This window comes from Patagioenas fasciata, chromosome 24 (genome assembly GCF_037038585.1).
Source record: "Patagioenas fasciata isolate bPatFas1 chromosome 24, bPatFas1.hap1, whole genome shotgun sequence".
Lineage (NCBI taxonomy): Eukaryota > Metazoa > Chordata > Aves > Columbiformes > Columbidae > Patagioenas > Patagioenas fasciata.
Window position 1 is genome coordinate 7239293 of NC_092543.1, and position 24620 is coordinate 7263912.

Sequence of the window (24620 nt, forward strand, 5' to 3'; positions counted from 1 at the left end):
GCGTGCAGCAGGGAAGCAGTGCTAAGCTTGGCTAAACGTGCTCACTTGTTTTCATTACCCCACTTTTTTCCATGGGCCCAGTGTGGCAGCTTGGGAATGCAGGCTGTTATTCCTCACCTAAAGAGCCTGGGTTTTGCTTTGCTTCTTAACTCTTCTTTAAATGCATTTCTAGCTCGTTAATTATTCATTATACCTTAATTATATTTAGTCCACCCTCATCACACTTTCCTTGGTGAAGAAAGTTGTTATTTATGAGTCAAAAGCTATTTATGAAGCAGACAGTCTGGTATCATCAGAAAGGCGGGAGTTGGGGGGAACGGTTTTAATTATTAAAAGAAGCTTTGATTAAAGAGAGTGAGTTGATGTAACAAGTGCAACAGGTTTTCTTGGTTTTCTGCTAGATGTGCGGAAGAAAGCAAATCCATTCGTTTGTCAGGCCTGACCTGAGACTATAGCGCTGGCTCAAATGCTCCGGAGGTGGATGGATCAGCTCAGAAACAAGGTTTTGCTGTGATAGAACGTCATAGCAGCTGGACTTTAATCCCAACAGGCTGGGACTGGGCAGGCTAAAACAAGCTCATGTGTGTCCTGTTGTTCCATCTTGGAACAGAGTTTACTCTGTTGTGTTAGATGGGGCGGTCACTTGAGCACCCCATGTTCCGTCGGTCACGGCGGCGCTGAGCTGGATCGTGCAGTTGAACTGGGCAGCTTTGGAGATTCACTCGCCCTGCAGACCGGAGACTACAAGGCAGGGATTATCATTCTGTTCTGGGCTTTAGTTTATTTTTTGTAAAACCAGAGGTGATGATAGGTTTTGGTGCTCCCTGAAAAAGAGTTAGGAAGGCTTGATTCACGGGTGGAAATGGCTTTGGTTTGTCTGTAAGTGTTTTATGGAAAGGAAAAGGTGCTGCAGAGGAGAGGAGCAGACGTGGCATTGCCACCTTTCTGGGACAGGGGGGATAGAGATGTTCCCATGTGATACCTTTGAGTCTGGAGTGTTAGGAATGAGCAGCTTAAAATGTCTTTGGGATGAACGATAATTTCTCCCAACAAATATTGAATGTCTAGGAAACGAAACCTGGTTTTATTTTGGTCCAAGTTAGTGAACATCGGCAGGACACCGGCCCTTCTTCAACAGCTCTTCTCCTCTGTGGTGTTCTGGAAGACTTTTTGATCCAGTAGTCCAGGTGACTTGCGCTATAAGATTCTGCCTATAGATTCAGAAAGAATTTTCAAACAAGATACACAGTATGGAAGGTGATTTTTGTTCTGGGTTAATGCTGAACACAAAATGATGATACCAAGTAAAGACGTTATTGACATTCCAGTTATTTTGAAGGCTCACACCAGGTTTTAGTAGAGGGCAAATATCACCTACGGCAACTTCCAAATGCTTTAAAGCTTTTTTGTTTCTATGCGTATTATTTTCTATTTTGATTCATTCCCCATCTGTCAGTTCCCCAAGTTAAACGGCGCCTTTCTGCTTGATGATGGTAAATACATCAGAAAATGGAGCAGTAACTTGTTACTATTTTTCCACCAGAAAAACTACCGAGTTCATATTATTTTTTTTAATCTGTTAATTGATACCACCCTGAGTTGATTCCCATCAACTTGCTTGGTTAAAATTGGGGGGGGTTGGAAAGAGACAGAAGCGTCTGACCCCATGGTTTGTTGTGACAGTATCATGGAGAACCCGGTTCACGTATGTCAACCAACTATCGCTCTGATAGGCACGTGCTCTTCTACTCAGTTAACGTGTAGGGCCTATTTCTGCCGAGGGTATTTGCTAAAATACTGCACTAAGCTGGGACACATTTAGGCATCTGTAGGATCATCCTTCGTTTAAATTTACAGCTACGAACAGACCTTGAGGAGCCATGTTCGAATGTCATACAGGTCCAATGGGCTAAATACCGATAACACTGCTTATCAACCCCTTCCAGGAATACAAGGTTTAGAATAAAACCTTTGGAGCAAGGGGACACTCCTGGTTTGATTTCAGAAAACAGCTGAGAGCAGGTGTTGTAGCTGCGTGACACAGTCTGTGCTTGACATACAGCCGGATCGCATTGTACCCGCACAGTCCAGCCCGCGGGAAAAGGCTCTGTTAGCAATATAGGAAAACCAGAGAATAAAAGAACCCCACTGACAGCTGTCTTTATTCTGAAGCAGAAGTGGTGTGAATATTTCCCAAACTGCACAGGGAGAAGGGGATTATATTGCTCTCCAGATTGTGTTTTAACATCTCAAGAAAACAGCTGGTGACTGGAACTCGGGAGCCTGCCTCTGCGTACGGCTATTGTCATCACCCCGTCCTCCAGATCCTACATTCACTTCTAGCCAGACCTGTTTCCATGTCATTTTATTCATCGTACTATATTTTATTTACAGAGATACTACAAAATATGTTGTGAACTGAGTACAATTAGTAAGTACAGTGTGGATTTGGCAACGCCAGAGTCAGCGTGGTGAAGTGATGCTGTTACGGGTTTTCGATTGTTTCAACCCATGAAAGAGAGACATCGGAGGGGAAGGGATGCTGGGAACATCCAGACCTTTCCACAGTCCAGCTTGGACACAGGAGCAAGTCTAGCAAGGGACTTCCTTGGGATTTTATTCTGGCTTTTCCCAAAACACACAGTTTTATCTCGTTTAAATTAGGCACGATGTTATTCTGCACTCTCTCTAAGAGACATAAGCAAATCATATCCGAGGTGGTCCTCGTCTCCGTGGCGCCCTGACGTTAGGCGAGGACTGCGCCGAGCTCAGCTGGCTTGTTGGAGTTCACACCGGAGACGGCGCGGCTGCAGGTGCCCCACCTGGCACGCTGTCCTCGCGTCTCCACGCTCACCGCGCTGACGCTCCTCACCCGCTTCTGTAACTTCTTGTCAGAGACTGGAGGTGAAATGCTGGTGAGCAGAAACCACCGCTGCGCTGGCTGATGAGAGATGGCAGTTGGTGTCCAGTTTATCTGAATGTACACCATGCAACACAAGGTATCACTCCTTTAGTTTCTCTCCATCTACTTTTTGGCTTGAGCTTCTGTTCAATCCATCCTATTTATTCATATTTACACCGATGTAGTCTTCCACGTGAGACTTAGGCTCCTCTTCTTCCATCCGGCCATTGCGTATAGGCCCACATTGTTGCAGGGATTAGATTTGTAGGTGACAGAACCTTCTTAGCCCACCTGGGGATCTCTTGAAGCTTTTTCGTGAGGCTTCAGCAGTTTAATACTCGGTAAGTCAGCTCGAGGCGAAGGCAAAGCTATTGCATGGCGTTTCCGCAAGCTCTGTCTGGCTCCTATTGCAAAGCGGAAGAGATGGTCTTGTCTTTGGTGAGAATTGTGCCGATGACGTTAACGCACAAGCCAGCAGCGGCAGCGACCTCCCGCTGCGTTCCCGCGGCCCTGCGCCTGCCTGTGCTTAATGCACTCCAGGTTAGGTGGCCTCAGGCAAGAATCAAGCGAGTGTGTCTTGATTTTTGCTCCCACTTTGAACACAGTGTGAGGGTAGCTCTGAAAAGTGCCCTTGGCGTTGGTGTCCCAGAGCCCAAAGGTCACCTCGAGGCACGAGAAGCTCCCACACGAAGGTCCCCCTTACATCCCCCCCAAGAGATGCAGGGTCATGGCGCTGCTGTGACACCGTAGGCCTCGTGCCCAACCCAGCAGCTCCAGGCCTCCCCACTGCTGCCCGTTCGTGTGTGTGAATGACACTGGTGTCTTTTTTTCTCGTTCTTAAAAACGTGGTTGCTGATTTTGCTTTAACAGTGGAGGATCTTCATGAAAGCCTTGCGAAATTCGATGTTGAAGGTGGTGTAAATGATTGGGTTGACAGCACTGTTGACGTACCCGAGCCACGTGAAGGCGCTGTACATTGCTGGGGGGATGCTGCAGTCGCAGTGCATGTTCAGGATGTGCGTGATGAAGAATGGGAGCCAGCAGATGATGAAAACACCTGGGGGAAAAGGAAAGAGACAGATTTTGATTACTGAAAGCTGGACGAATTTTGAGACCGTAAGAACAGTAAGGTTCTTTTGGGTAGAAAGGAAAAATGTTTCCTGAGGAATAAGCTTTCTGCTTGCCTGTTAAGGCTCATAGATTATATTCTGAGTACCCAGGTGCTAAAGAACTTCTTTGCTGATGTAATTAGACCAGTTTCTTGCTGAGCTCTGCTGCCTTTTGTGCTCTAGACACCCATGGGCCCTCTTGCCCCTGCACCCAGCTGTCTTTTGGCAGCCCAAGCCCTCTGCACAGCACCCTGACCTGCTCCTAGCGAGGAGCCTTGCTACGGGCAGCCTCTTGCCTACATATCTTCCAATGGATCCAGTGAAATTATTTCTGTAGAAGCCTGGAAAGACGGGCGCATTCAGACTGGTTGACTAATCCTGGGTAGCTACTGGTTTTCTGCAGAAATAGGAGAGGAAGCCAGCGCGCGCTCTCACCGAGTACAATGGCCAGCATCTGGGTGGCTTTCTTTTCCTTCTGTTGTGACAGTTTCCTCCTGTTCATGGCCTTGAGCAGAGAGGTTCTCAGCTTGCCGTTGGGCATAGACTGGATCTCAAAGACCTTGGCTATGCGAGGGGTTTCTTTGGCATGTCCGTTCTTCTCTGCTTTCCCAGGGCTGTCCAGGGGTGCCTGCAGGGTTGAGTTGGTGCCCTGGGTTGAAGCAATTGGCACAACCAACCGATGGTTACTTGGTGCTGCTGGTTTGATGGTGGTTTTCTCGAGGGGACTGGTACTGGACACCATCTCCATCTCTTCTATGTGACTCTCCACCTCCTGGACAAGAATCAGATGTCCACAACATAAAGACAGATAAATATACAGAGAAGAGCAATGAACATTCCTCACAGAGTGAAGCTGGACAATGTTGATGAGCAATCAATCCCCCTTCTCTTCTCCCTCCCTACATTTTTGGTAGATGCCTGGAGAAAGGTCTGTGAAGTGTTTACAGATAAAAACGCTTTCGGGTAGATGGGATTGACAGAACTGGAGTGAATGGCTCTCCTTTATTGCACAAAGAGGCTTAGACATGGGAGAGACACCATCTCCACTTCATGTAGATTTTTATTTGGGTTTTCAGAATATAAATGAAACTGAAATCAAGAAGGAAACCTCAACACAAACAGCGCAGTCCAACCCGTCAGTAACAGAGAGGAGGAGAAAATTGAAGACACAAAAGGTTAAAATGTCATAGCTCTCATAGCTGATCTTTAGGTGAGCTTAATCTGGCTTTTTGAGCTCTGATCTTAAACCCCCTGCTTCACCCTAAGGAATGGGAAGAATATTTAAATTTTGGGATTGAATGGTAACCTTTGTTCTTAGTTTATTTTTCTCCCACCCTACATAGATTCATTTTGTGTCCTGAGAGGAGAAAAAGGGAAAGCTAAATGTCCTGAAAAGCTACCACTTCTCTTTAACACTCACCACTTTGCGCTTATTAACTTGGAAACTCCCATTGGACTTCACAATAACTGTGCAGAGCTTGACGTCTTCTGGATGAGTGCATTTGTCCTAAGGGGCAAGCACCAGCTCAGAGGTTACACAAGCAGATAGAGATTGGGAAGGGAAGGGGCAAGGGAGATACGTGGAAATACAAAGAAAGGGCATGAAGCGGAAATTAATTGGTGTGACTAAGGTGCTAAGAAAGATGCAGAACTACTCAGATGCAGCAGTAATGGAGGCAAGTGCCGCTTGGCTTTTTACCAAAGGAAGGAAACCCCAAAGATCTGCTTATGTTTGTCTATCCCTGTCTCACTGGCCCCTTGCTCGATGTGACATTGGCCTCTCAGGCGATGCAGTTTGCAGGTGTTGCCTCTGGGACTATACATTCCTGCTGCTCGTTTTGCAAGTACTCCAAGAGCAGCACTTGGAATAAGTGGTCTCGCACTTAACGCGCTCAGCTGGACTCCACTTATATCCATATTGTGTGCTTTGAGAGGCTGCTTTCGCTGCAGAAGGATCTTTACCAGCGATGCATTTTGCAGCCCCGCCACACAAACCGTTGCCATTGAACCACTTTGTGAGGACGGGTGAAGGGTGGAGGCCCATGAGAGCAGCGCAGGGGTCTGGTTACCTTCAGTGGGGCTTGCGTGTCCGAGTCCAGGCCGTGGCTGCTGCGCTTGGTGTTGACGCGCTTCCTGCGCCTGCGGAGCACTATGTAAATCTGCACGTACACCAGCAGCGTGACAATGAAGGGAACGTAGAAGGAGACGATGGAGGAATACACAACAAAAGCAGGGTTGGCAATGATGCACTCATTCTCATCTGGAAGACAAAAAGTTTCAGGCTTGTTGTCCCTGTTGCTAGGAGCTAGCGCTGGCTTCCCCTTCGCTCTCTCCCTCTTTCAGAAGGCAGAGATGTACCTAGAGAGTGAGGGGCTGAGGTTCCTGGGGGACCACCACGTCAGCTGGAAGCGGTACCAGAAAAGCAAACTCCCCTTGGGTCGCAGGGAGGTCCACATGGACCCGCATCCCTGGCTACTGCTTGCCTGATAAGTGCAAGCCTGCCAGTCCCATGCTGTGTACAATCCAGTCTTCCTACAATGGCTGAACAGCTACTTCTCTTCTCTCCTGTCTCAGTGAAGCAATTTGTCCCATGCCTTTCATTTTCACGTGTTTTAATATGAGGGATTTTGATTTTGTAGTGGACAATGTTAATGTAACATATTGACATATATATATATATATATATATAATATAACATTGGCAAGTGTTGTGTAAACTTCTACAGAACCTCAGTTCTGATGTGTTTAAAACACTGGTCTGGAACAGCAAGTAAGAAAACAGATCCAGAAGCAGCTGATAGAAATAGTCCAGGATGACACTGGTAGAGGACATCTGACGCAGGGATGGCTACATCCCCATAAACCGAGAACCTGATCCCCATGTTTAACCCTGACTTGTGACAGGACGCTCTCTGGGGACTCAGCAAAGCCGGGGAGATGCCAACAGCCAGCTGCAGGTGGCATCACACTCACCTGTGTTGTTGAGGCCGAAGAGGAGAGGGCAGGAGATGGCAAACGAGAGCACCCAGACCACAGCAATCATGACCGTGACCCTGCGCTTCGAGCTGTAGCGGGTGTTATACAGCATGGGCATTGCTACTGCTGTGTACCTGCAGTGTGGAGAGACAAACCCGGTTTATTGCTATTCTGCCCGTGCTGACAGGCTCTGTGGGCAATCACACCCAGTTACTGGGTCTGGAAGCCCGGTGCAGCACAGGAATATTGGCCAAGCTGGGAGGTTTTGGGAGGCGTGAGGCTGGGGTCAGCTTAGCATTTTTCTTCCACTCGCTCTGAGCTGCTGCCTTCCCACCGGTGTCTGCTCCACCGTTCAAGTCTATAAAACAGCAGGACTGAACTAACGGGGATGTATACTGATAATTCGGCTTATGTTCTCCAGACCAGTGTTTCTATGTCCACTTCTAACAGCATCCCTGCTCAGACCTCAATTAGTTCCTCTACAAAAGGTGTCCACAGCACTAGCTCTCAGCATTTTCAAGTTTCTGAGCCACAGGTAAAATTAGGCAATATAAAGATAGGTGTGACTTGCTGCCACGGAGCCCTCACCTGTCAATGCTGATGGCACAGAGGTTGAGGATACTGGCAGTGCACATCATAACATCGAGGGTTACGAAGATATCACAGTGGATCCGACTAAACCTCCACTCACCGACCACCTGCAAAGAGAGAGAATGAGGCCAGTGAAAGAATTTACTGAGAGGGTCTAAAGGGAGAATTTTGCACAAAGATACAGATTCTTGCTGGTAGCTGGAGTTCAAGAGGGTTCAAAATTTAGTGTACGGGAGTTCCAGCTGGAATCGGGTCACACGCTGTGTCAGGTAGGACTGTTTGCCATTGAGCGCCTTCGAGGGCTTTGTCCTGTCTAGTCTAAGGTCTCAGGCTATGGCGCGGCCACAAGGGAAGCGCTCTGCTCCGTCCAGGCTGTTCTTTGGAGGGTTCTCCTGAGGGCTGGTGTGGTTTTGTCCTTCCCAATTCCGTCCTGCTATTCTGTACTGAGTTGGGCAGCCCAAAGAGCAACGCAAACCTGGGCTCGTGCTCCAAAGGCGTAAGGGAATGCAAGTCTCCTAATAGTCAGAGTGAGCTATGTAGGAGCCCAAACAGGTCTCCGAAACATTGCAAAGAAGCATTAGGAGGGAAATGCATTAATTTTATAGCCTGACCTCCTTTAATTGCGCTTCCAACTTTTTATTAGACGCTTTTTTGCAATTAAAGCTCGGAAAGGCCTGCAGGACAGAAGCAGGAGCTTTCCTTCATTTCTTAGTTTTAAAAAATGGTGTAGAAATTCCTTGCATATTTTTTAATGTGAACAAAATGAATTTGATTTAGAGTGAAAAGTCTTCGACACGCTGCCTGTTGTGACGAAGAACTAACGCTAACACTTCCAGTTACCAGTAGCCCTTTTCTCTTCATTTCTCTTGCTACTGAAACTGAACTTTGCCAATTAACTTTAATAGCAATTATTAGGACTGCTGTATTTGACATGTGATGGAAAAAAGTATATTTTCCTCTAATAAAAATAGAGTCCTACAGCATTTGAAAATAGAATGAATAAGATATCTATTCTTCGGTTATTTCTGCTCTGATATACATAACCATAGGCAGCATAAAGAAGGAAGAATGACTGCATTGAAGCCTGAGTGACAGATGAATACTTAGTGATTTCAAAAGCACCCGAGAGACGGTTACATCGGTAACTTGCATGAGAATTTGCCCAAAGGCAAAGGTTTCCAGCCAGGTCTAAGCCTCTGCCAAATCAGTTTCCCGAATGCATAGTTTGAAGTTACATAAACCACAGCAAAAAATTCCTTTAGTTATGGGAAATTCAGGAGGTCTCGGAACAGCCGATGTCCGGGCTGCTAAACCTTCCCTCTCGCCACCCGTTCACCAGAAACACTCAGTACAGCAGGAGAAGAGTGGGCCACCCACCTCCAGATAGACCACCCACGGCATGACCAGAGTTGCTACCAGGAGATCTGCCACCGCCAAGCTGACGATCAGGTAATTAGTGGTGGTCTGAAGGGCTTTTTCCCTGGACACGGCCATACACACCAGCACGTTGCCAAAAACGATGACGAAGATGAGGAGGGTGAGCAGCATGGCGTAGTAGTTGTACTGAGGCTTCTGGTCTACACCGGACTCGTTGAGTGGTTTGCTCCAGTTCCTGTCACCGATGTCACCATTGTACCAAGAGAGGTTTAGGGGATCCATGGAGGTCAAAGTGCCAGGTTCCAGCTTCACTCTGACAGACACAAAGATGTTGAAAAGACGGTTAGAACAACGTGTAAAATGAAAATAAACCCAGAGGAGCTGTTTTGAAGTCAGGGCTGATTGCGCCTTCTGCCATTCCCCCAGCGAGGTGCCGGTGAAAGGGGAGGATGGTGGGGGCGGCACTGGGTGCCATCCCCGAGCTGCTCTCTGCCGAGGAAGCTGTGTGAACAAACCTGAGTGTGCGGTGTGCGAAGGGAAGGTCACGGGTTCTGCTCTGACACCACACTACAGCCGAACTGGTATCTCCTGAGTGATATTTCCGTGTGGTCCAGGCTAGCGAAGGTGCGTGAGCATCAATGAATTATACAGATTTTATGTCAGCAGCTGATGCAAAGCAGTGGTATCAACACTCTGCATAGCCCCGGACCATTGCGGTCCACCTACGCGTATATCCACATTGTAAGAAACTGCCTAAATGTTAAGCTACGTTGTGCAGACAGAGCTTGGCAGTAGGTGTCTGTGTTGGGGTCTTTGTCTGGTGCCAGCATGTGAAAAATAGAAATTCTACGTTTGCAATGAGGCTGCAGCATATTTGGCCGCTGGCTCTGGCACACTGGAAAGGCTCGTTCCTGGCTGCGTGGCGAGGCTCTTTTGGCTCACTTAAGATCTCCCAGGCAGACAAATGCCAACACCGAGTCATAGCTGGGCCACTGAGCAAGGTGAAATACAGTTCTGTCCCATTTGTTGCAACACAGCGGCTTTGTCAGCTGGTAAATTAGTGCAGTGAGGCCAGCAGAAATAGAGTTGTCATATGCTAAGTGCCAGCCGCAGGAGCTCCGGAGTGGCACAAATCCACACTGCTCGTTCCAGCCCCCTGCCAGGCTGGCTTCTGTGGTTAAAAGCAAAGCATCAGGATCTGTAGCTGGGCCTGAAGTGGTTGCTACATCACGAAATGGTGATGTGTCAGAGGACACGGTCGAAAAGTAAAGGGAAGAGCTGCTTAAAAGCAGCTGGACATTGTGGAGATTGGGTTTGGGGTTTCTGGCTCCCGAGGTCTCGAAGGGACGTGGCTCTCAGGATGTGTCTCTATCAAGACCACCATGATTTGAAAATCCAGCCACGCTCTCAGACACCCCTGAACAGGCCATTTAGTTCTTTTATTAAAAGACAAAGTGAATTCAATTTATTAAACCACGTAAGCGATCAAAATAGCAAAACATTTGCAAATATCAAATTCACCTGGGAACAATGGTTTCTTTATGTTTCACTGAGCTTTTGTGTGCTTTTCTCATTCAAAGAACAATTTGTATAATAATCCTTGGAAATTTGTTGCATATGGGTCCTTAATAGCTGATAATTCAAAAAGTGTCTGTCTGACAGTGCTATCAGCAGCACTTGATAGCTCTACAAATGTCTTCTTAGAAGCTGTCAAAGTGTCAGAAATTAATTAAATGTTAGCTTCTGTGACTCAGAGTGAAGGGGAAAATCAATGCTAAATGCAGCAACAGTTTTTTCTTTTCTCCTGGTGCCCTTTGCTAACGCAAAGCTATCTAGAGAAGGCAGCAACATGCATAAAATGCAGGATGAGAAAAAGAGCAGAAATATAGAAAAGTAGCTTAAAAAGCATAAAAGGAGTTGAGTGGTTTGATGGGTGCAGGATCAGCCCCTTGGTGCTGTTCTGGCTCCTCCTGAGCTCTGACCGCGGTTCACGAAGCAGGCTTGTGCCTCACGGGGAGAAGGCCAGAGAGGGTGAGGTCTGAGCTCGGCAATCCCAGCCCTGCTGCTTTGGTGTTTCTATTGGAAAAAACAAGTTTTAATTTGGGAAAATGAAGCAAAAAAAGGTCCAGGTATTTTGCATGAAATACGGAAACTAAAACACAGTGTAATTTGTGATCATGCAGTTAAAGACTGTATCTAGCACACAGGCGTATGACACAGGCGTATGACACAGGCATATGTACACAACTGCAATTACACGGACAACTCTGTTACTTCCGAACTTCTGGGAGTTTGAGTTTTCAGTCCTAAAAATAATACCGGTTTCTCCAGAAACGGAACTGGCATCGTCTGGAAGCCTTGTGGTGGCCGTTAGAGTGACTGGCGAGTCCTTCAGTGCCGCCTTAAGGAGTTCTGTCTGTTTTGCTGCTGAGGGTTTCTCAGCAGAGAAGAAAGCAGCATTGAAAGAGCTGGCTAGCAGAGGGAGTGCTTTTCATTCTCTTTGTCCAGGTGCCTGCTTTCCATACGGAGGCAAAGGGAAGGGATCACAAACACACAGAAAAGGTGGTACAAATGGCACCTCGCCACGCACTGTCCTTGTGGATTTCAGCATCCCTATACACTGCTGCCCGAGGCAGAACAGCATCTCCATTTTAGCTGAGACTTTGTATGCAGATGTGGGTAGAGACCTGAAATGGAACAAATTCCTTTGTGAATTAACTGCAGCAAAGCCACTTTAATTCCCGCACAGGGTCCACATGGATTTTTAGTGTGGCGGAGCTAATCCAGATACGGATTTACTGCGAGGTCAAGGGCAGGACAGAGCGGCAAGGTTGCAGCCTTGTGCCAGCGTTGCTCTGCTTTTCCTCCCGCTGCGTCGGGCACACACCTGGGGCTGTGCTAATCCCTCCTTGGGTGCCCTGGGCAAGCATGGCCTAACCGGGAGGCAGTTTGCCCCCCAGAGGAAAACAGCCTCTCCCAAGCAGTCCCCATGCTTTTGGGATGTCTTTCAGCAACCGAAGGAAATCTGGCTGCTACCCCTTGCTGGAAATGCCAGGGAAAAGGGAGCCAGAATAGAGGCTGTAAATGCAGAAACAGAGCTTTTCTCTCCTTTCTGGTTAACTCCCCGTTCTTTTCCAAGAGCAAACTGAACAACGTTTGTTTGCAGTGCCAGTGTTTCTACTTGGCTCCCTGTGATTGATCATCTCATTATATTGGTGGCAAACAAGCACGGCATCTCCCTAGCAGATGTGTAACGCTCACAACTGGCGGCGAGAAAACTGTTTGTCTTTCTGGCAAGATCTAAAACATGAAAGGTGTTTTGTCTGTCATATAGAGGTAGATGTACCAGACAGCTCACTAGGAAGCAGGAGTTAAAAGGCTCCAGCAGGAGTGCCCACCTACAGCTCACCTACATGGGGGCAGAATCCTGGCTCTGCTGCTTGTCTCAGTTCCGTGCTAGGTCAGGGATGCCCTGATTCAATGCAATGGCTTTTTTCCTTCAGAAATAGCAAAGTGTAACACTCCTTTTGGTCTTTGCTTGCAAACACCTTCAGGCATAAACTATTCACAGGGCTGAGGTAGCATCGGTGTCTAGCTGGCACCATGGTGCGTGTCACTGCAGCATCTGGTTTCTGTTTGGTGAAGATTTGTGGCCTTCCGAGATAATCAGGGCCTGGCTGACAAAGCTTGCAGCCAGCCGTTGCTTCTTCGTAAAACAGCATGAAATACCCGAAGGATTTGGCCGGGATGTAACGCGTTGCGGATGAAGCTGGGAGGGGTGGGAGCGGGAGCCGCAGGATGCGGCCCTGGGCAGGCGGGTGAGGGCTGCAGGCGGCCCCGGTGTGATCGGGGACGTCGCCGGTTCAGCGTGCTGCAGGGAACAGGTCTCCACCTCCCTTTCCCAAGGTATTTCTCACACCCAGTTCTTGCCTATTTCCCTCTGATTGCTGCTACCCACACGTCCCCATCAGGTTACTGAAATTCTAGCCAAGGACTAGGTGAGAAAGGTGATCAGAGACAGATTTGTTGCAAAGACATTTCTGTTTCACAGATATAAATGTCTAAGTGAAGTTTGCACAGTACAGTGCCTTCCTGAATATTGTCATTTTCCTCTGAAATTTGGGAATCAACAGGCCACAGGAAAGCTGTCAAACTGACATCCTTTCTGTCCTGAGAACGCTTCTTGATGCTGTTTACTCCCCTGAGAATGCAGCTCAGACATTCTAATCAGAGGAGGTAAGTAACACATCCTTTTGGAAGAGGGAGGTGGTGGGAGAGAAGGAGAAGGGGCCAGCGGCTTTGGGGAGCTGGGGCTTTTTCCCTGTTCGGGAGCACTGTGCAAAGGAAGCAGTTTTGGAGTAGATTCACTATTTCTTGCATATAAGCTCAGAATTGATAATCTATGCTGTGAATTCCCAGTCCTTGTTCACTGGAGAGCAAGGAAGGTGTGTACCGGCAAGCAGCAAGAACCTCTTCTCATCCAGTTCTATGCATGATACAGCATCTGCAGACATTGAGGAGGAGGAGGAGAGGTCAAGAATTAGGAAAATATTGTAAATTCTTTCTTGACCTGACTGCAGCACCCACTGCTATGCCACCTACCTTGGCATCTGACACTCATCCAATACACTCCACACAATAAGCAAAGCCCTGGAGGCTTTAAATAAACCCGACTCCCCTGCGCGCTGAGTGGGACATGCAAATACGGCAGGGGTTTGACAGTCGTGACTGACGAGGTCCTGGCAGTAATTACATTGGAAGCAGTTTAAGCACTGCCTGCATCTTTTCAGAAGGCGGTGCTGGGCAAACTTAGCTTTCTACCTTCATACTTTCTTCGTGGTAAATCTCTAGTAACAAGTAGAATACACAAGCTTAGCTACCTCTGCACCTAGAAGCAGAGAAATTAGAGACAAACATCCTGACAAGCGTGGGTTTTTTTTTTGGGGGGGGGGGTTAAATCTTGACCTTAGCACTGTGCAACCTTCCTCTCTATCCAATACAACAGTTCTTCCCACCAGCTCCTTGCAAAAGCCTCTTGAAAATCTTGCTCCTCTCCTGCCGCGCCGTGTGGCTCCCCATTCCTCGGGTCCTTCGTTATCCGAAATACAAGTGCAAGGTGTTTTAATGGCAGTTATTGCTCACTTCTGATTCAGAAACATTGCTGCGTTTCACTTGGTCTTGCATAATATCTAATTGGATCTTCCTACTAGAAAGCGTGCATATGTCCCCCGGAGCGTGTTGTAAAGCACCTAATCCAAGTGCTTCCTCTTGTGAGCGCTCAGAAGTGCTATTAGCACAGGGTTTGGATGTAATATGCTCCTGCCACATAGGCCTTTGAGTCACCAACTTTAACCGTTCTTCTCGCTGATGCCACAATATTTTCTATTCTCAGCGCTTTACTTCTCAATAATTGCACCGTTCAGAGCTCTCTGCGCTAATTCTGTAATGTGAATCAGCACCTCCTTAACGGCAGCACCGGGACGGGGGGTGAGGAGAACACAGCAGCCCGAGCTCCTCTCCCTGGACCGCAGACCTTCCTCCCTGTGAGAGTGGGGGACAGGATGACATTTTTGCAATAGCCTTGCAGGGTGACCATGAGCCAGCACTGGGCCCTTGTGGCCAGGAAGCCAATGGGACCTGGGGTGGGTTAGAAGGGGGTGGTCAGTAGGTCAGAGAGGTTCTCCTGCCCCTCTGCTCTGCCCTGGGGAGACCACACCTGGAATATTGTGTCCAGTTGTGGCCCCTCAGCTCCAGAAGGACAGGGAACTGCTGGAGAGAGTCCAGCGCAGCCACCAAGATGCTGAAGGGAGTGGAGCATCTCCCGTGTGAGGAAAGGCTGAGGGAGCTGGGGCTCTGGAGCTGGAGAAGAGGAGACTGAGGGGGGACTCATTCCTGGGGATCAATATGGAAAGGGGCAGTGTCAGGAGGATGGAGCCAGGCTCTGCTGGGTGACAACCAGTGACAGGACAAGGGGCAATGGGTGCAAACTGGAACACAGGAGGTTCCATTTAAATCTGAGAAGAAACTTGTTGGGGGTGAGGGTGTCAGAGCCTGGCCCAGGCTGCCCAGGGGGGTTGTGGAGTCTCCTTCTCTGCAGCCATTCAAACCCGCCTGGACCCCTTCCTGTGGAACCTCAGCTGGGTGTTCCTGCTCCATGGGGGATTGCACTGGGTGAGCTTTCCAGGGCCCTTCCAACCCTCACATTCCGGGATTCTGTGGGAGATGTGGGTGCTGCCGGAGCAGGGCCATGGCTTCCTATTGCTTTTGAAGAATACGTGGGTGCAGGGCAAGCTTTAATCCTTTGAGCGTTTGGCAGGTTAAGAATTTGCAGGCTGGAGCCGCTCCAAACACACCCACTCGAGCAGTTCTCAGCTTGCTGGGAAGGATGGGCAGACAGGGACTTTGAAAAATCACTTCTGACCGTGTGTGCTTTCGATTTTGGACGCCCAACCTGAAATATTACACACGTCTTGATTTTCAGTGTTTAAAGGCGAAGAATTTGTTTCTTAAAAACAAAGACCCATTCCAAAGCCTTATGTTGGGCTCGTTTGAAGACGAATTGTGGAAGCTATCAGATCTTGCACTGCAGAACCTAATGAAATCTCTAACAGCTTTAGAGATGGTGAAACAATAGCGTAGGTGTTGCATTTCACCTCCGTCCTGCTTTCTGGCATGGAGACCATGCCAGAGACAGGTCTTCTGACCAGAGAGTCCTTGGTTCTTAAGTGTTGCATTGCTACAGACCTAACATCCTGTTCTGTACAAAACCCTATTTGTTTCTTAATTTTTTTATACATATCCTAATGCCAGATCTTTCTGAGTTGATCTGAGCCTCTGACTAACCTGATACGTTCTCAGCCTTACGACACTGGTGATCTTTCTTCTATTAGAATTTGTTATGTGTCAGAGATCATCCACCAGTGTGTGCAAATAACCCTTAATCAGCAGTAGAGCTAATTGCATTATTTTTGAGGGATCGCAAAGGTTGAATCTATTCACTCCCAGTCCCCAGCAGTCACGTGCGGCGGCAGCTGAAACCTGAACGAAATATTTACTTGTAGGTTCTGGTTAACATGTGGCAGGTGTTTCAGGATTTGGTTTTAACCTGTTTAATGTTCGCTGTACATTTCGGTGCTTGGCATTTGTAATGTATAACTTAATTTGATTGCAGAATTGTGTGGATTCCTTAGCTGAATGGTTTTCCCCTCCAGCCGGGCTCCCGGTGCTCGTGCAGCACCCAGCCCAGCCCTATCAATCTCAGCTCTGAGCCCTTCAGCCAGCCTTTATTAAAAGTAAATGATACTCAGATTGAGGAGATCAAATATTTGCCTTCCACTTACATAATGTAACATTCATTTAACACCTGCTCTTTTCGTTGCCACCACTATCACAGAGCTGGTTTGCGAGAATGTTTGCCAAAAGAAGTGAATTGCAGAGGAAAGGAGAGCTTGGTTCCCTCTCCCTTCTTTTTCATAGATTTCGTGGGTGTTTGCCCCCAACCATATCTGACTAATGTTTGCCACGAAGTCCCTTTAGTAGACTGTATGTAGAAGGTTTGATGGAGATGTGTCAATCAACACGACATTCGTGTGACTCCTCCTTGCTCTAATTGTCACTTCCCTGTATTGGAAACGCCAAGGGACCACCAGGTGAGTTATCGCTGTCCCTCCTGGCCAACGGGCACAAACACGGGCTGCCATGGGCAGAGGGAGGGCTCTGTGTGTTCCTTCTATACAGACCAGCCAATGCTCCTCAAATTTCAAATCCTAATGATCTTTAATCATTTAATCCCTGACCCAAATCAGCTCAGCTTAAATCCCACCTCTGTCATCTTTGAATCGGAAATTCAACAGTAAACCGAGTTGCAAAGTGTAGCCCTAAAGGATCTTAGTTTTGGTCATTTTCTGTTGCTGTTGTAATTTCCTGGTTGGTTCTTCCTCACAATGAGAAAAAACCTCTACAGATAAATAAAAATAACACTTGGAAAGGATGACAAAGGAAACCGCAAAGAAATAGACATCACATGTAGACAAACATCCTCCTATGTAATGAATAGTTGCACAGCTTTCTCCCTTTATTAGTAAAACTCCTTTCAAAGGGGAGGTGTGAGCTTGAACTCTAGGGAGAATATTTGGACCTTTCTGGTGGTGTGGAACAGGGGAATGGTAAAATGGTAAATGGTAAAAATGGTAAAACGCCAGTGGCAGAAATGATCTCTTAGAGGAACGCGAACTTCTCTCGGAAGCTCCGAACCCAGAGCTCTTGCAGCTGAACAAAATGTGTTAGCAAAGAAACCGCTGAATTTGTATTGGGGTGGGGAGAGAAGGGGGAGAAAGAAAATCAACTTCTCCTTCCTCTGCAAAATGCTGACTGAGTTCAGCTTCCAATGGAATAGTTCTGGCCACAAGGCTTCCAGCCCCAACAGCTCTTACAGCTCCCCAGAACCAGCGTTGCGGTCGGGGGGTCACAACAAGATGTTTTAGAAGTGCTGCTTCTCCCCCCACATTTGCTCTACGTGCACCCTTTCTTTGCACCAAGGACAGTACAGTTTTCCCACTTTCCTCAGATCTTGCTCAAGAGACATCTATGGCAACTGAGCCCTCATTCTGATGCAGTTGTGGTTCTCAGTGTGATGCCTTGTCCTGCAAAGTACTTGTTGATTCCTCCGATCGTGTTGAATAGAAAGCGTACTGCCCAATGCCACAGACTCTGTCCTGGCCCCTTGCGCCCTAAAAGATCTAGGGAAGACTTTATGTGACTGAAACACGCGAGCCATCGCAATACAGAGCTGTGTAAAGCTGACGTCATTTTGTTTAAACCAGTGAGCTATGTGCTGCTAGGCCCATACCCAGTGTTGTCTCCGAGAGCCCGACAAGCTCCCAGGGGAGTCACTGCCATCACCCCTGCCTTGCAATTTAAATGCATATGATACATGCCAGGAACATCTATAGGCAGAACCGCAGTGCCAACACTCGCTAACACAGGCCTAGCCCGCTCGCTCAGTCACAGTGGGACGAAGCATTCCTATACAATCACAAATAACGCTTTTAAAGCATCCATAAGATAAATGATTCACGTTCTGGGACCGGGGTGATTTTTACTGTTTAATGATGTGTATGGGGGGTGGTATTTCTATTTTTAATGGTTTTTTGCAAGCACAGCTTTTCAAGCATGGGTGACTAAAACGAGGCCCCTAAATGAGAGGGGAAGTGTCTAAGGCAGGCAGGCTGCCTGGAGACCCCGTTCCGCCTGACGGGGGACAGCGCGACACCCCAGGCCGGTAGATGAGGCCATAACTCAGCCTGGAATGGTCACCAGAGAAAACAGATTAACAGGTTGGAAATCTAAGTTCAGGTTTCAGTAATGCTGGAGGTGATCGCACTTTTCCTGACTGCTATATGAATATGTAGAACCTGACATACACAAACACAGAGGTAACTGGAGGTCAGACAAGTGCCTGTTACAGCCAGAATCTCAATTTGCTACAACTCCACTTGTCTGAGATATCTCGATAGCGTTTGGGGTGAGGATTCAGTTTAGACAAGTAGTCTGCAAGGTGCCATATATTTGGTAATAGGTTTAACTTTCCAACGCGCTGTCTCAGCCGCAGCGTTCAGGGGAGCGTGATTCAAAAGCACGAGATGCCAGTGAAGAGTTCATTTTTCCACAAAGCTGCAAATTGCACAGCGCATTCTCAATAGTGTTGATTTTGCTGATGCATCCCCAGCGTTAGCAGTTGGCAACCTGAAGCAGTGAGCAAAATCGAGTACGTGTATTTATCAGCTCAGGAGTGCATTTCCTGGGCCACCGCAGGCAGAGGCAGCCCAGGCTGGTGAGCCTGAAATTCTGGATCAATAATGGAACACGTACAGAAAGGGAGATAGAAATGAAAATGAAGGTTGACTGTAAGAGCTCCACCGTCACAGTGGATTTCACTTACTCCAGCAGGACTGGGGCGCTCTCTGATTAGCCCTCCCCAGGCAGCAGTGCACGGGTTCAGCGTATTTATTTAGCTCCATCAGAAATGTGAAGTGTGGATGTCGTTGTGATGGTCCGGGTCTGTCTCCAGGGGTTAAGGCCGTGTTCTATTATTGACTGCATTTATTGTTCCTCACAGTCTATCTCTTTTTCCCCTGTGCTACACAACACATAAGGCTGCATTTACATTTTCTGAATGGACTAATCATGGCTCTTTGCTTTGATAAAGAATGTGCAGCCTCCCACATAACCACATGGAAACCAACAGGGAAGAGTAAACCAGAAATAAAGCTGTTCTAGGGGGCTGAAAGAAATACCCACCAAGATAATTGGGAGAGATGTACTGAGGAGAAGGGACTGAACACACTGTCACATCTTAAAAAATATATATAATGCTAAAAATATCCAGATGAAGGACAGCAAGAGAAAACACGATTGAAGCGGAACAATTGGTAGAGGAGTTAATACTTATTAGCAATCATTTCAGATTGAATATAGGTTGGTTTTGTAACAGCACAAGGAATGATGCATTTGACAGGACTTAAACAATTGCCTCCCCCTTTCCCAAATAAATGAGTTAGCAGCACCTGGCACAAGCTGACGGGTCTTGGGTGCCCCTGAAGAGCCAAAGCCAGGACGGTTGCTACAAGTTCTTATGCGTAAAACACGGTGAAATTAGATCCCAAACAAAATGTTCACAGTCTTTCCTCCCTATATTCCAAACCTTAATTTAACATCCAGCCTACTGTATTTTATCTTATAGCCTTAAAAAAATAGCCCTGAGAGGTCGGATAAAGTTCATCCAGTGCATTATCTTTTCTCCAATGGTGTCCAAAAGCTGTTGCCTGGGCGTTAGAACAGAGCAGGTCTATGTGATACTGATGCAGGTACTGCTCCATCGTCCCATTTTTTGCATCTCAGATATTTCCCGAGGCAGCGTGGTTTCTGTGCTTTTATTAATGACCGGTGGTGGCAATTCTCTGTGGCATTTTGAGATGCCTCTGTGAACAGAGGTCAGGAGGGTAGAGATTTGCTGATTTAACAGCAAGGATGGACTTTAGAAGATGAACAAACAGGAAATGGTACTGAATGTGCTGGGCCTTTCTGTTTCATGATGGGGACACAGCTTAGTCCCACAGCTTAGTCCCACAGCTTAGTCCCACAGCTTAGTCCCACAGCTTAGTCCCACAGCTTAGTCCAGTTGCCTCTACCAGCATGTGTGTAATGTGTGTTATCAACTGACCAGCGCCTCGAGCCTTTGCTAACGTGGTAACAGCCGAGTCTGCCAGCCCGAGGGAGTATGAGGAAGAACCCATTGAACCAACAATGAAGTGCCATTAGAGGAAAAGCTGAGTATTTTTCCCAGGCGGGTGTCTTATACTTCAGCAAAGCTGGAAAAGATTAAAGTGCAATCTTGGTGCCTGGCGCCTTGCATGCAAGCAGTGCATGCAGAGTGAGTGGATGGCACGCTGTGATTCCCTCGTGCGAGGAGTGCATCTATACCAATCACCTTTGCTTTGCAGATTTATGTGGCTGCAACCTGCCCGCTTCAGCGGGCTCCGTGAGGGCTTGGGATCGGGTGTGGGAGCAGCACCAGGATGGCCATGAGGGATGCTATGGGACCGATTATCTGATCGAAATCGTGACCGAGCCTTTCACACAGAGCGTGGAAGTGACACGGAAGCAAAATGTAAAGGAAAAAGGAAGCTGTTTGTTCTGGGTATGAGCCAGGTTAGTATAACCTATCCATAGTATAACCTACCCATGCTATTAACCCGGCCTCACTTGGCTTCTGATGGTTCACATGCTTCTCTCTCAAGTCCGAATCATGCTCTTTTGCTTTATAAATGCTACTGTGTACTAAGCTGAAGCTCTTTTTTTTCACACAAATGCAATCTCAATGCATGCATGCCTATGGAAGCTATATGCAAATGTAATAGCATGGCAGGCTTTACACAATTGGTTTGCATACATGTAACTGCATGAATTGCATTTGGGTGACGTTTTGTGGTTTGTGACACGTCATATAAAGCATGTAATTCATGTCAGATAACTGCTCCATAGCTATCTTTAGAAATACATGGGGAAAAGGCAGGGCCCAAACTCACGCCTTGGTCATTCTGTTGCTGTAGAGTTATTCCTCCTGGTGTTACCATTTCAAATGATCGGGAGGTCTGAAGCCTGCCCTCCTCTTTCTTTCTATCGTGTTTCCCTGTCATGCCATACCCTGTCTGTGGGAGCAAAAGGTAATCGCATGGTGCATTAATCGGTGGAGACTACTTGTACAAAACCTCTGTTCAGAAGGATGGGAAGAGTAATGGCTCTAATGTAATAGAATTTCTGTAGCATGAAAAATAAGTTAAATGGGAAAAAGACACAAAACCTAGAGAGAGTGTGTTCTCTGCACTTCTCTGGAGTTAGCAATATTGTCAGCAGACTGCTTCTGCTAGATTGCTACAAGCAATCCATGGGCTTTGAAATAAATAACTCACAAGCACAGGATTGTGAGTTCTTGAAACCACTGTGTAGGTAAAGAAGAACAATTGCACAAAACACTGAACATCCAAGAAACATCACCCATGCTGGTTTGCAGCGAGTGGCCCGTGTAACCTATTTGACCAGCTACATTATAATCTTGTGGCTGGTTATTTATAACACAATCAGGTTATTCTTCTTTTTGGCTTTGAACTCTACTTGAAGAAGAGTGATTCATGCTCCACATGCTGTTAGCTCTGTGGCTCCATGCTCTGTATGTGGGAAAGTCAGGCTGAGAGAGACTTGATAATTAACATGTGAGGATGTATTATCTGTGCAGAAACCACCTACAGTCAACAACTCTAAACACAAATGCTCCTGCACTGACCAGGACCCAGCGCAATGCTCGACCCTGCTCGCCTGCCCCGAGTCCCTGCTTTCCACTGCTTTCAAAAGGCCACATGAAACTTGCAACTGAAGGGCAATGGGAAAACACCAAGATATAAACAAGAACAACTCAGACGTCCTCCACGCCACAAAGGTTGCTGGAAACCTTGCACGGAATCTGCTTGCGACATTCAGAGGAGCATTTCTGAAAGATTTCTGGCCAGGCTGCTTCCAGAAAGGGCGACACAGCTCCCGTCCCTCCCTGCAACGATCGCTCTGCGCCAGCCCTGCTGCTGAGAGGGACATTGTGAGGGACACAAGTTTTGCCATATGTAGAAAAATGAGTAAGGGGGAAAAAATAGTGCTTTCCTTCAAACAATCTGACTGAACAATCCAATTCTTTGGGGAAATGGAGTGTGCCCACATCATGTCCTATCCACACATCCTCCTACAGTTTTCCCTGTCACTTTTTCTATTGCGTCTATGTCAGAACAATGTTCAGTGTCAAACTTCTAAAAATGACCGTAGCTTCTTAGTAAACCTAATAACATCTACTAACAATTGTTTGGTGGTGTGCAGTTAGTGTTTTAGACGAAAAACAATACGACAGTCTGCATTTTTAAATTTGAAAACTTGCTTCACCTGCCCTGTTTCACAAGAGAACAGCTTAATGGATTGTTTGATATAACGATAAATATTTTCTCTTCGTGCTGTCTTTATTGACATTACCAGGCAGTGGTGATTACAGTAGCTACGATTCCCTCTGGTCTGTTGCCGGGATATTCACAACATTCGTATTTCCTGAAGAAAAGCATCAATGTGTATTTCTTACCTTCAAGCCATATGAATCCCTGGAGCAGAGGTGCCAGCACTTTGTGTCAGATATATCCGAACCACCACAGCTCTCCTCCGTGGCTTTCTCAAGCTCTCCCAGGCTTCCAAGCAGACTTTCTGGTGTTCAGCATTCACGCACGCATAGGGGAGGAAAAACGAGAAATCACCTGCTTACCCCCTGCAAACTGGGACTCAGGCAGACGGAACTTGCTGTGGTTAAACCCCAGCCTGAGCCAGCGCCTGCGGGAACTTGAGGAGCGCAGGGAGCGGGTCAGCTTCCCGGGAAGAGGCGATGCGGGAGCAGAGCTTTCCTGCAGTAATTCGCTGTCCGTTCCCTTCAGCACAGCGCTGGGTGGAAAAGCAGCAGCTCCGTCTCCATTTCCCAGCGCTCGGATTTGGCTCGCTGATAATCAGAGCCGCCCCTTCCTCCCACGACGAGATCCCCGACAACCTGTTTCCACTACAGCTCCCTTTGCTGACCGCGGGGCGCGATTTCCCGCAGCGCTCCCCTGTCTGCCTCGCCTGCTGGGGGGGCAAAGTTTCCTCCCGCGGATCCCACCGACTCACGCCGGGTTCGATCGCTCCCCGGGGGCGGCTCCTCTGCCCCGGCTCTGCGGGGCGACGGGCACCGCCGGCGGCTTGGGCACCGCGGGCGGCTGGGGCACCGGGAGCCGGACGGTGCCGGGAGCGGGCGGAGCGCGGCCCGGGGCTGCTGGCACGGAGGCGGCCGCTGACGCCGCACCCCGGGAACCAGCAGAGGCCCCGGCCCCGAGGAAGCCCCCCGTGGAAACGAGCCCTTTCCCGGCCCCTCCGCACGGAGCCCGGGGCTCCGCACGCACGGCCGGGGCAGCGCGGTGTCTGCCCCCGGGCTCCGGGAATCCGCGCAGCCTCTGGACTGCGAGGTTACTCGGTGCCCCCGCATGTGCCCGGGTCTGCGCGGAGCTGTCGGGTTTCGCAGGGAAGGCAGGGACAATATGGAGTGACACTCCAGTATGGATGGGATAGCGGAGGAAGGTGGAAAATTTTGAGTAAGGAAGCGGAGTGCAGTTGTTATTTCTGCGGTAAACAGCTTGTATACTTGATTTGTGAAGAAACGGATCACTGCTAAGGAAGGGTGTCACCCACCTGCGTTTGTTCTCAGTGGAACCGTCCCAGCACGGTTCTGTGTATTTGCTAACTACCCAGGCTAAATTCTCAGCAGTGCTGCTCGTTTCAAGGCTCTCTGTAACGGTGAACAGACCTTTGCGGTCCAGGCACCAAGAGAAACCATTTCCTGAAATGATGCTGAAAGCCTATCTGCTGTTGCAACATTTTAGTATCTTCTTATACTTCAATATCTTTAACGCTATCTAACTTTCAAGGCACTAGGAGTCCAGAATTTGAAGGGTGTTTCCTACACAAGCTTTTATTTTTTTCTAGCAATGTCAAGATTTGCTTTTCTGAATGTATTTTTTGTATTACCGACTAACACCACACAAAGAGAAACCAGACTGAAACCTGTGTCTATGGCCAGGTTTCCTGGAGGACTTTCTGCCAAGGAGTGGCTCTAGAATAGCGCTTTCAACCTTTCTGATTGTGGAACCCTGGACATTTTACAGCAGAGCTATTGACCCGTTGAAGATATTGCATGCGTGGCTTACTGTGAAAAGTACATACACCTGTCTTTCTGAGGCTTCTTTAACGTTAAAGTCAAACGGAATTCTCTTGAACTTTCCAAGTGTTGTTGAAATAGTTTCCTTCTACCCAAGCATTGTTCCATTGTGAGTTTTGCAGTTCCGAGGTAGCCAAATGAACACTGGAGCTGACTCCTTCAGCACAAACCCCAGAAACAGCCCCAGGAGTGGCTGTGACATTGCAGTAAACCAGAAGTGTGTCTCTGAAGTGCTGAACTGCTGCTCAGTGCCCGTATGGGAGGTATCACACCTTATTGTTTTGGTATATGTAGAACACTGATTTCTCCTTGAAAGCAGGACAGGGAAGCGTTAGTACACG

The 24620-nt window shown here is 47.9% G+C and overlaps 1 protein-coding gene across 1 annotated transcript; it reads right to left on the reverse strand.

The window, feature by feature from the left end:
• Positions 1–2364: 2364 nt before the first annotated feature.
• DRD2 (dopamine receptor D2) lies at positions 2365–23200 on the reverse strand. Its single transcript, XM_065855731.2, has 8 exons — positions 22627–23200; positions 8955–9267; positions 7575–7684; positions 6984–7120; positions 6081–6271; positions 5432–5518; positions 4447–4783; positions 2365–3959 (listed from the first exon to the last, which is right to left on the reverse strand). The coding sequence occupies exons 2-8, from the start codon at positions 9234–9236 to the stop codon at positions 3766–3768; spliced, it is 1338 nt and encodes a 445-aa protein (XP_065711803.1). The 5' UTR covers positions 9237–9267; positions 22627–23200; the 3' UTR covers positions 2365–3765.
• Positions 23201–24620: the final 1420 nt, after the last annotated feature.

Bases quoted from the DNA above. Each gene is read 5' to 3' on its own strand.
- DRD2 (XM_065855731.2), bottom strand. From the start codon at position 9,236: ATGGATCCCCTAAACCTCTCTTGGTACAATGGTGACATCGGTGACAGG. The intron at 6,272-6,983 runs GTGAGTGTGATG...TTTGTCTTCCAG, and splicing joins CTTCGGCCTCAACAACACAG to ATGAGAATGAGTGCATCATT. The intron at 5,519-6,080 runs GTAACCAGACCC...CTTGCCCCTTAG, and splicing joins ACACGCAAGCCCCACTGAAG to GACAAATGCACTCATCCAGA.